This window comes from Xenopus tropicalis, chromosome 4 (genome assembly GCF_000004195.4).
Source record: "Xenopus tropicalis strain Nigerian chromosome 4, UCB_Xtro_10.0, whole genome shotgun sequence".
Classification (NCBI taxonomy): Eukaryota; Metazoa; Chordata; class Amphibia; order Anura; family Pipidae; genus Xenopus; species Xenopus tropicalis.
The window spans coordinates 11,987,996-12,000,468 of NC_030680.2; the positions used below are offsets into that span (position 1 = coordinate 11,987,996).

Below are 12,473 nucleotides of genomic sequence, written 5' to 3' on the forward strand. Positions count from 1 at the left end.
CTCCTTACCTTATGGGAAGCCGGAGCAGTGATGATATAGGAACAGTTGCTATTAGGGGGGTAATTCTTGGGGTATCCAGGAGAAGTGATGTTCCTTGATGGGGTGTAATAAGTGCCTCCACATTTCACTGGTAGAAACAGAAAGAAAGCGCATTAACAGGATCCCTCATTTATCAGCTTCTCATCTAATATATATGGATTAGGGGACTCGAAGACGATTGACCAATAACAGAAATTCTAGCAAGTCAGTCGGACCCAGAAACCCATTTCCAGAACAGAGTTTCAGGCAATGGGCTTCTAACAGAGTTTCACATTGCAGCCAATAGAAAGGGGTCCTACGAAGCAATGAGAGAAGGCTTTTGTCGTTGGCTTTACTGGTGCCCCATATTTGATGCTTTAGGTGCCATTACTTTATTACGTGCTCCCTACTGAGCCAGTTTCCTTGTGTAACATACAATGAAATAACAACTATACTGTACCTTATTTCCCTTTTGTGTGTATCTACTCCCTAGATTCTATGAAGGTCTTCCTGCAGTTTCAGTCTTTCTTGCAATCCATTAGCCATTATTCACCTCCTATCACCTGCTTGTAGAGTTATAACACTCTAACAGAAAGCTGAAAAGTGATGCCTGGGGGGTGGCCGCGGATGTGGCACCACTTTGGTCAACTTAGGGTGGCAAATGGGCCTAAACCTCTCTGATTGTGGTTCTATGGCCCAAGAGTCGTGCAATATTGGGTTTGAGAACATGAATGGAATGCTACATTTATAGTATTATCAGGAACGAGTATGTTCATTGGTTGTACAGAGTAATACTATTGGCAGCATAGTTCAGTGGGGTGTAGTGGCCCTTTAAGAACCACCAGAGTATATATTTCCCCCCAGTATGATATGTATCTAATACAACGGCGGCACTGTAGCCAACCCATACTCACCTGTACTGTACGAGGCACTGAAACCAGTCGCTTTAAGGTTTTTACTACCGACAAACTCCACTAACATCATACTTGATGAGGCGATCAGTGCAGGAACGCGTTACCCAGGTTCCAGTAGAAGCGGGGAAGTTCTGGTGCGCCCATCATAAACTCTAATGTAGTCAGAGGCACAGTTTGGGGCAGATTGGAGATTAAAGGCAGCGAACGTCAGGGTTACCTGCAGGGGCAACGTTAATGTCAGCGTGTGTTAAAGGGAAACTATACCTTCCTGTATTTAATAATAGACTTACATATTTAATCCATTTTATATACTATGAAGTAAGCAATACTGATGGATGTTTTTGCCTTCCAATTTTGCCTTTTTCAAATGGGAGTCACGGACCCTGGCTAAGAAAAAGCTGTGGCCCTTTGAGGCTGTAGTTTGGTCATTTGTCTCTTGTTATTGTTCCTGTCTAATTCCTCTCCCATTCATTTTCCATTCTCTCATTCAAACCCCTGTGTGCTTGCTAGGGTAGGTTTGATCCTAACCTGATGTTCTTGGGGTGTCACTTTGTTTTGCCTCAATATAAGGAGCCCCTCACATATAGTATGCCTAGAATAAACAGTGATTTAGATTAAGCAACCCTGAACCAAGATAGAAATAGAAGAAAATGAAGTATATGAAGTAATAGATTGATCACCAAATCGGACGGTGCCTGGATGACCCACACACACTTGGCATTATTTGGGTAAGGAGATGGATAATTGGCTGAGGTGACAGTTCCCTTGGCATCAGTAAGGAGAGAACTACAGACATCTGAAAGGGAAAATATGTATTAGGAATCATTAGAATGGTCCATAAAATACAGAGATGGGTGTAAGCCATTTACTGAGCACTTGGCTCGGTGCTTACCACACTCATAGAGCCGGTTTATCTTTATAATATCCAAGCTGGTCATTGTGCTTCCCGCTCCAATTATTATATTGGGGTTAAGCTTGGCCACTATAGTGTTTTTTCCAGTTGTGTTGCTGAAAGCCCACCTACAATAAAGGCAAGAAGTAAGTCATATAGCCACAAGGCAGCAGGAGAGGTTGTATTATCTCCACAATATATATATATTCATGTGTGGATGCATTTTCCCCACCCCAAGCTTTTGTATAGTTATTATTAGATTTGAGGCATCATCTCAAACTTTCATTATTATCTCCCGTAACCCTTCTATACTCATATACTGTATATGTATATAATGATATACTCACGCTGGGTAATGCATGATAGAGCGGTAGTCATATATTGTGTTGAGGTTGTTGGTATTCATTATCTCAAAGTTGACGATGTCACCTATCATAAACAGCAGGTCAGAAGGGCTGGGGCGTCTTTGCACCTTTTATATAAAATCAGCAACTTCCATCAAGGGGTTGGTGAGCAACATGTTGCCCTGAGCCACTGGTTGATCATCACTGTTATAGAGCATAAGGGCCCTTTAGTTTCTGGTGGAGATGGTGGGGAAAAAACCCGGTGGGCCCCGGTGGCCCAGATCCGACCCTTGCCGGCGCTCCCCTGGCCGACTGTTCCTCCCCTGACGCATTAAACGCTCATGGGAAGGACGTCGGGTGCGGGACCCTGCAGGGGGCTAAGGGAGGCTCAGCGGGGGCCCCTGTGGGGGGAGTTAGGGAGTGCGGGTGACTCAGCCAGCGGGGGCCCAGTGGGCCCTGCACCCCCCAGTCCAACCCTGGGCATTTATGCACCTTTTATATGAATTCAACAACCTCCATCAATGAAACAATACAAAGCACTCTCACCCTTCTGAAAAAAGATCCATAATACAAATGCAGGAGCATAAATACAATATGTTGTCTCATAGTCTATATAGAAACAGGTACATGTTCATTATACAGGTTCAGCATAGGAATTCCCATATACTAATCATTACACTGCAGGAACAGCCCCCCTGTGCCTATACAAAGACATACTATGAAACCAGGGCACCTTATGTATTCCCCTGTACTAAGTACATCTCAGCTGGAACATTATAGAGCATGGGGGCCCTTTAGTTTCTGGTGGAGATGTTACTAACCCCACATACCTGGTGAGATGTACTGATACATTATATTAACATAGTTATCCCGGTCGCTCCTGGAGTGCTCATGTACAAAGCCCAGGGCATGGTTGAGTTCGTGCATGGTTGTCCCCTCGGAAGTACAGTAACCTTTCTCTACGGACACCACTTGGGCACCTCCTTGACGCCCCATGTAGGACCAACAGCTGGAATAAAACATAGGAAAGTTATTGACAAACTGGGTTAATAAACAGATCTTCAAACCACTTTTCACACCGATATATACAGTAGTTGCTGCAGTTGCCATTTGGCTGTACTTATTTTTGAAGTGTGAATCTTATATTGATCTGTATGGATGCAGGTTGGACTATCACTGTAAATATCTAAATACTTTGGCCTATTGCTGTAAGCATTCTAACGCAGGTTGGTCAACAACTGGGCGCATTCTAATGTCTGGTTAGCTATAGGCTGAAGCTACCACATGATCCTATTGGTTAGAGAATGGTCTATCACAGTTAGTATTCTAATGCTCCAGTTGGTTCCAGGTTGATCTAGCACTGTAAACATTCTAATGCTCTGATTGACGACAGATTGATCTAGCACTGTGATAATTTAATGCTCTGATTGGCTACAGGTTAGTCTACAACTCTAAAGGTGGCCATACACGGGCCGATTGTAGCTGCTGATATCAGTCCCTTGGACAGATTCAGCAGCTTATTGGCCCCTGTAGGGGAAACAATTACTGGCCTGCCCGACCGATATCTGGCCTGAAATCGTCCAGATATCGATGGGGCAGGTTAAAAAATTCAGTCAGATCAGGGAGCTGATGCGGTCCCCAAACCGATTGCGCCTATTTCAGTCATTATAATTCGATCGTTTGGCCCCAGGGCAGCCTACTATAGGGGCCCCACACACAGTGCCCCCAATTGCCCCCATAGACAATGCCCCATAGTAAGTGCCCCCAATAGCCCCCATAGATTGATTGAACTATCCGGGACAGCGGGATGCGCTATAAAAACCGGCGGGACAGTGTTGGGGGGTATGTTATAATATATAAAAATGTTTTTTTGGAGCAGCTGGGATGGTGCCCCCCTGGGAGTTGGTGCCCTATGCAGACTGAGTACTCTGCTTATAGGGAGCGGCGGCCCTGCCCCAGGGCCATACAACGGAATTAGCCTAAGTTCTCCCAATAACGCCCACCCGTAGGTGGGGATATCGGGAGAAGATCCCCTCGCTTGGCGACTTCGCCAGGTGAGCGGATCTTTACGTGTAGGGCCACCTTAAGCATTCTTACACTCCAATTGGCTGCAGGTTGGTTTACAACTAGGTGTATTCTAATGTTCTAGCTAACTACAGGCTGATGATCTATCACTGTAACTATTCTAATGCTCCTACTGGCTACAGGTTGATCTACCCCTGTAAGCATTCTAATACCCTAATTAGCCACAGTTACTATTTGGCTGTGCTAATTTTTGAAGTCTAAATGCTGTATTGATCCATATGGAAGCAAGTTGGTCTATCACTGTGATTATATCATTACTTTGGCTACACATTGATCCACCATTGTAAGTATATAATGCTTCAATTGGTTACAGGTTGGTCTATCACTGTCAGTATTCTAATGCTTCAATTGGTTACAGGTTGGTCTATCACTGTCAGTATTCTAATGCTTCAATTGGTTACAGGTTGGTCTATCACTGTCAGTATTCTAATGCTTCAATTGGTTACAGGTTGGTCTATCACTGTCAGTATTCTAATGCTCTAATTGGTTACAGGTTGGTCTATCACTGTCAGTATTCTAATGCTTCAATTGGTTACAGGTTGGTCTATCACTGTCAGTATTCTAATGCTCTAATTGGTTACAGGTGGGTCTATCACTGTCAGTATTCTAATGCTCTAATTGGTTACAGGTTGGTCTATCACTGTCAGTATTCTAATGCTTCAATTGGTTACAGGTTGGTCTATCACTGTCAGTATTCTAATGCTTCAATTGGTTACAGGTTGGTCTATCACTGTCAGTATTCTAATGCTCTAATTGGTTACAGGTTGGTCTATCACTGTCAGTATTCTAATGCTTCAATTGGTTACAGGTTGGTCTATCACTGTCAGTATTCTAATGCCCTAATTGGTTACAGGTTGGTCTATCACTGTCAGTATTCTAATGCTCTAATTGGTTACAGGTTGGTCTATCACTGTCAGTATTCTAATGCTCTAATTGGTTACAGGTTGGTCTATCACTGTCAGTATTCTAATGCTTCAATTGGTTACAGGTTGGTCTATCACTGTCAGTATTCTAATGCTCTAATTGGTTACAGGTTGGTCTATCACTGTCAGTATTCTAATGCTTCAATTGGTTACAGGTTGGTCTATCACTGTCAGTATTCTAATGCTCTAATTGGCTACAGGTTGGTCTATCACTGTCAGTATTCTAATGCTTCAATTGGTTACAGGTTGGTCTATCACTGTCAGTATTCTAATGCTCTAATTGGTTACAGGTTGGTCTATCACTGTTAGTATTATAATGCTTCAATTGGATACAGGTTGGTCAACCACTGTGAGCATTTAATGCTTTGATTGGCTACCAGTTGGTCATAAGATTAAAATCATTTCTATAGTGTAAGTGAAGTTTATTTTGCCTGACAAACACAATAGAAAACAATTTGGAATTATTTCTTAGGGTGAAAGGGACCCTTTACCCGCCAGGCAATGGAACTCTTTATAGGCCCACCAGCCCCTTGTCTGATGTCACAAAGGGGCGGAGGCATGCACCTATAAATAGAGACTTCTGTTTTCTTGTGATATTTTTCATAATTTCCCCCCCCAAAATATATAAAATACTATGTGGTTGGTAGGGTAATTGGGAAAAGCCATAAAAAGTACAATTTCCCCAAGAGTTATATCTACTAATTATATCTATTGTGGCTCTTCCAGGACACACCCGATGTAAGTTTCCGTAAAGGTGGCCATACACGGGCCGATTCTAGCTGCTGAAATGGGTCCCTTAGACCGATTCACCAGCTTATCGGCCCATGTAGGGGCACAAACGACAGGCCTTCCTGACCGATATCTGACCTCGGGCAGGTTAAAAAATCTAGTCGGATCGGGGACCGCATCGGCTTGTTGGACCGACTTTGCCTCTACCCGTCGTTACAATTCGATCGTTTGGTCCCAGGGCCAAACGACCGAATTAGCCTGGATTCTCCCAATATCGCCCACCCGTAGGTGGGGGAATATCGGGAGAAGATCTGTTCACTTGTTGGCGCTCGTAAACGTACCCATCGCCAGATGTTATATTGACATAATCATCTTCATCAGTGTAAGGGACAAACTGCACGCAGGTCAGGGTGGCGTACACTTCCATGGCCGACGTCATTGTGTTAACTTCACTGTTACCTGTGAGAAGCAAGAGGAAAAAAAAACGTGAATTTCTGTTTATTGCACATAAGGGTGTCTGTGCATTCCATTTTAAAGGGGAAGTAAGGCATCATTAAAATAAAAACAGAGGGCTTACAGATTCTCTAAAACGAAAGATTTTTTCATTTATCGTCGGACCAAGCTTATCCTGAAACAATCATTTAAAAGTACGATTTGTCCATCAACGAAAACGACCATTTCAAGCTATATCGTCTAGTTGAAGCTGGAAACTACCTGCTTTGTCCTGCAAACAACTAGACAATGGGCAAATGTAATTGTTAATGAGATAAAAATCTTAACCTGTATGGCCATCTTGATTCTTTTGCACAACATAGTTTTCCCTATCAGCCATCTTGGTGGTATCTAACATAGGGAGATTGATAAGCAATCAAACTAAAGCAGAGATACAGTGGCAATGAGGGTATAAAACCAAGAAGAGACAGTCAAGTCATTGGCATTTATTGGGCCACCAAAAAATGTTTTATTGTGCAGTGTTGCTTTAAGACTCAAACTCCCATCATCCTTTGCTACTTGTTGAGCATTGGGTGTCCCACTATCTCTTGTATGTCCTCTTTAAAGTAAATATGCAGAAGTGCCTACCATATTCCACTCCATTCTGCAGAGCCCAGTGTGGTCACCTGACCTACTAGGGCCTAGTGGGTCTACTCGGGCTCCCCAGAAAACTTGACACCCTGGACCTACTATCACAGCCAACAGTTATATAGGTAGTATAGGCCCACAGTTAAAATAAGCAATGGCTGATGGGAATTCTCCTAGGCTGCAGCCCAGTAGGTCTTGGGTACAAGGGGTGAAGGTAGGCCAGTCCAACCCTCCACCTGAGGCACCCTTAAGGTCCCCATACACAGGCCGATTCTAGCTGCCGATATAGGTCCCTTAGACCGATTCGGCAGCTAATTGGCCCATGTATGGGCACTACCGACGGGTCTGCCCGACCGATATCTGGCCTGAAATCGGGCAGGTATCGATCGGGCAGGTTAAAAAATCTAGTCAGATTGGGGACCGCATCAGCTCGTTGATGCGGTCCCCGGACCGACTTTGCCTATACACGCCGTAATAATTAGATCCCCGGACCGACTTTGCCTATACATGCCGTAATAATTAGATCCCCGGACCGACTTTGCCTATACACGCCGTAATAATTAAATCGTTTGGCCTGGATTCTCCCAATATTACCCACCCATAGGTGGGGGATATCGGGAGAAGATCCGCTCACTTGGTGACATCGCCAAGCGAGCGGATCTTAAGGTGTATGGGCACCTTTACACAGGAGACTTCAGATTGGAAAGGTCGCCTACACAGTGAATTGACCCCATTGGCTCCCTGTAAGAGCTGGCAATAAAAACAGACCTTTCAGCATGACCATCATCAGAAATCATGGAGCCCTATGCAATTTACCTAACAGGGCCCACCCCAACCCACCATGCCCCTCATGCCCAGAAATTGCCCATTATCTACTTAAACCCTGTGGATCTTTACTTCTCTGGGGTCCTCTTTGGCATGATGTAGATTGACCTAGCTATTTGATTTTTCAAATGAACATACTAAGAGCAGGACTGCCATTGGTACCACTGTGACTGGATCTCACCTTCTTACACCTGTCAGTTTCAGCCAACCCCTAACTGAATACGATCAATGGAAGCATTGTGATTGGATGTCTGTAACTGTTCTACCCTCATGGGTTTAAATGCCGGGGAATTCCCTTCCAGTCATTTGAACTGAAGAAGCCGCTCGGATGAGTTGGGGAAACGTTTTCAAGAAAAACTCTTTTAGAATGAATTCTACTAGATACTGTATATCATGACCTGGATGAATGAGAATCTTCATAGAAATGTTGTTGGAAGAACTTACTGTATTTACTATCCAGTGTGTACGGCACATACACTGTCTCATTTGTTTTCTGCCATAAGCATTCTGTGGAGGTGATGGCACTACGTGAGACCCCAACAGCAATGTCTTCTTGAACCCGTGGGACTCCATTTCCTGATTCAAAAATAAACATAAAATGATGGCACTTGCCTTTCTTTGGAAGGACAACAGTCCTGTTCTGCTTTATGGCTATTTTTTACAATAAAGCACTGAGTCATAGATTTACATCTGAAAGACTTGGTCACTCCTAGGGTTGCTACTGGTTACCATCAGGGTTGCAACCCCAAGGATATTTTTACATGGGGCATTTGTTGACGATGTAAAATCACCTTTTGATCAGGAGACATTACCTTTCCATTGAAGGACATGGGAATCTCTGTGTGTACTCATTGCCCCAGTTTACCTTGGTTGGCTTTTAAGATCCTGCTGAAGACATCGCCCTGGCCGAAGGGATCACTTTTTCCTAGGGTGGGGGAAAAACAAATTTTGCTTTAATCTGAACATGATTGTGAGTCCATGAAAGCTCTATAGTGATATGGACATATTAAGTCATATATATTCAGGGCCGCCATCAGAAATCACAGGGCCCCTCACAACAAAATTTTCTGGGCCCCCCTCCTCCCACACCCCCAATAGCCCCTCCCCCAGTGACCCCTCCCATCAATACAAAGGACATACAGACATTGGTAGCCAGGGCCCCCTAAAACTTTGGTAGCCAGGGCCCCCTTAAAACATTGGTGGCCAGGGGTTACATTTTGCATTGGTGCCAGGGCAGGGACCCCTTAAAACATTGCTAGCCAGCCCAGGGCCCCCTAAAACATTGGTGGTCCTCCCCCAAATTACTCATACTATGGCCCGCTCCTTGCTGCTTCCTTCCGCATCCTTCAGCTCCCTACCCCCAGCATCCTCTGGCTCCCCCCCAGCATCCTCCTGTTTCTTCCCGGGCCACCCAAGAATCCTCCGGCTCTCCCCCCAGCATCCTCCTGCTTCCCCCAGGATCCTGCTGCTTCCCCCAGGGCCCCCCCAGCATCCTCCTGCTTCCCCCAGGGCCCCCCACAAGCATCCTCCAGATCCCCCTTCCCTCCCCCCAGTGGACTCCTGCTTCGTCTGGCTCCGCCTGCTTCCTCCGGCTCCGGTGGTGTCCTCCACTATGTCCCGCGGCTCCCCGCTACTTCTGTGCTTTTATAAGGTTGCGTCCTGTGCGCGTGATGTCAGTAAGCACGGGCGCAACCTTTTAAACGCGCTGATGTAGCGGGGAGCCGCGGGACATAGTGGAGGACACAACTAATGACAGGGCCTGGAGTTGATTAAAGGGGGCCCGAGCTAAGGAAACATGGCCGGGCCCCCTTTAAAGTTAAAAACGCCCGGGCCCGGGACGATTATCCCCCTGTGCCTCCCTGATGGCGGCCCTGTATATATATATAGTATACATTGCATTGAAACAAATGGCTGGCATCATCTATTGGTGGCTGGCAGCACGAGTGCTCTACTGCCATCAGCCTATGTTGTATATCAATCCAAGCTGTCACCCTTTCCATTCCATTTCCCCGGCACTGTATTCCACTTCCATGCTGCACCCTATTCCCAGAACAGAGCTATAAAAGGCAACTTGTAAATAAATTTGTAAATAAATCTACAGCAAACCTGAACTCTGTAATTACCAGCTAAGCAAGTGATCTGGCATTCATCCTTACATTATTATTGTATACTGCAATAAGCAAGGGGCCACTTTTTAAGTTTCTGACTTATAGCAGTACATGAAATAATTAAGCAAAGCACTTACCAGTACTATTATTGGGTGACAAGGTGGCCTGAAATTAGACAAACAGCTTTAAGCATTCTGAGAATCCTCAGTAAGCAAAGCATGGGTATGGGGCAAAGGTAAGGGGCAAAGGTAAGAAGCAAAGCATGGGTATGGGGCAAAGGGAATGGTAAGAAGCAAAGCATGGGTATGGGGCAAAGGGAATGGTAAGAAGCAAAGCATGGGTATGGGGCAAAGGGAATGGAATGAAGCAAAGCATGGGTATGGGGCAAAGGTAAGAAGCAAAGCATGGGTATGGGGCAAAGGGAATGGAATGAAGCAAAGCATGGGTATGGGGCAAAGGGAATGGTAAGAAGCAAAGCATGGGTATGGGGCAAAGGGAATAATAAGAAGCAAAGCATGGGTATGGGGCAAAGGAAATGGTAAGAAGCAAAGCATGGGTATGGGGCAAAGGGAATGGTAAGAAGCAAAGCATGGGTATGGGGAAAAGGGAATGGTAAGAAGCAAAGCATGGGTATGGGGCAAAGGGAATGGTAAGAAGCAAAGCATGGGTATGGGGCAAAGGGAATAGAATGAAGAAAAGCATGGGTATGGGGCAAAGGGAATGGAATGAAGCAAAGCATGGGTATGGGGCAAAGGGAATGGTAAGAAGCAAAGCATGGGTATGGGGCAAAGGGAATGGTAAGAAGCAAAGCATGGGTATGGGGCAAAGGGAATGGGAAGAAGCAAAGCATGGGTATGGGGCAAAGGGAATGGTAAGAAGCAAAGCATGGGTATGGGGCAAAGGGAATGGAATGAAGCAAAGCATGGGTATGGGGCAAAGGGAACGGTAAGAAGCAAAGCATGGGTATGGGGCAAAGGGAATGGTAAGAAGCAAAGCATGGGTATGGGGCAAAGGGAATGGGAAGAAGCAAAGCATGGGTATGGGGCAAAGGGAACGGTAAGAAGCAAAGCATGGGTATGGGGCAAAGGGAATGGTAAGAAGCAAAGCGTGGGTATGGGGCAAAGGGAATAGCCAGAAGTGTTGGCAAAAGAGTCCATTTTACTTACCTGATACTTACTCAATGCTTGGCCAAAAAGACAGGAGATAAGGATGGCACAAATGGAGCAGACCATATTGTATTGTGCAAGCTGAGGAATTCTCCTGAACTCTCATACTGTAATTCCCAAGCCCTTATATTTAGAGCCCAGTAGCAGTGGATTGGGAGGGAAGGCAGCCGATTGGCCTCCAAGTTATACCATGTAAAAGTGCCCTCTTGTCTACAATCATAACAAATATTAATAATGGCAGCCCCCTTGGCTGAGCTGCTCTCCCTTCTCTTTGGTCGGAAACTCCTCGTCCTTGGTTATATAATATAATTTTTGTAGTTGGAGAATGATAAGTAGGTTTATCAAGGCCACAGGCCCAAACATGTAGTGTGTTATGGCTGCTCTAATAGATGACGTATAAATGCCTGCCTTGAGCTGCCTGGCTACTATTATTCCCTCGATAAAATACCAGGCACCTTCAACCAACGGCTTGAAAAAAAATGTCTTTAAATGGAATAGCCGAGACTTGGGTTCTCTTTTATTCTGGGCCTTTACATAATGCTTTCTGTTAGTCCTTCCAACCCTATTCCAACATTCTGATCCAACAGATAAATAAGGTACAAAGGAGAGGTAAATACCATTGCTTTATTACCCAGCACTTTACTTCTCACATATATTGGTGTATAGGCACCATCCCAGTGCATTGTGCCTGAGTCCGAGCTTTCAGCCAGCGCTACACATTAGAACTGCTTTCAGCTAACCTATTGTTTCTCCTACTCCCATGTAACAGGAGGAGTCCCAAGCCGGACTTGGATTTCTTACTATTGAGTGCAATTCTGATACCTACTGGGAGCTGCTATCTTGCCCCCTTCCCATTGTTCTGCTGATTGGCTGCTGGGGGTGAGGGGGTGGATATCACTCCAACTTGCAGTGCAGCAGTAAAGTGTGACTGAAGTTTATCAGAGCATACTCTATAGTTATATAACTACAGAATAGACTATGCAGACCCGCTGAGGTCACTGTGCAAAGTGCAGTAGAACTTTTAACACCCCTCCCATACCAAGCAATGGACCAGTCCCAGCACCCATGTGTATACTGGTAAATAGAACAGTGTATTTCATGGTCTAGGGCAGTTCTCTTTCCATGGGGCAGATGTGGGAGCTTGGGGACTTAGCCAGTTCATTAATTTCAAAATGTTTAATGGGCAAGAGTTCCAATTAAAAGCCACAGGGCCGCCATCAGAAATCACGGGGCTCCTTACAACAAAATTTTCAACAAAATTATACAGGGAACTCTGAGTATCACTCATGTATTATAAGGGATAATGTACCCCCTACTGTAAATGATAAGGATATTAGCAGTCACTGAGGGGTTCTGTGCCCATATAAAGGCACAAGGCTGCAGGGAGTT

At 45.1% G+C, this 12,473-nt stretch overlaps 1 protein-coding gene across 1 annotated transcript in view; it reads right to left on the reverse strand.

Annotated features, from left to right (window-relative positions):
• The window catches only part of LOC100488711 (embryonic protein UVS.2), a 59,767-nt gene extending 47,955 nt beyond the window's left edge, over positions 1–11,812 (reverse strand). Inside the window, 11 exon segments of the mRNA XM_031900466.1 lie at positions 9–127; positions 933–1,149; positions 1,613–1,728; positions 1,825–1,952; positions 2,172–2,253; positions 2,999–3,177; positions 6,247–6,364; positions 8,255–8,386; positions 8,676–8,735; positions 10,056–10,083; positions 11,085–11,812. Of these exon segments, the coding sequence (XP_031756326.1) occupies positions 9–127; positions 933–1,149; positions 1,613–1,728; positions 1,825–1,952; positions 2,172–2,253; positions 2,999–3,177; positions 6,247–6,364; positions 8,255–8,386; positions 8,676–8,735; positions 10,056–10,083; positions 11,085–11,150 (1,245 nt within the window). The 5' untranslated portion in view covers positions 11,151–11,812.
• Between the last annotated feature and the right edge of the window lie 661 nt (positions 11,813–12,473).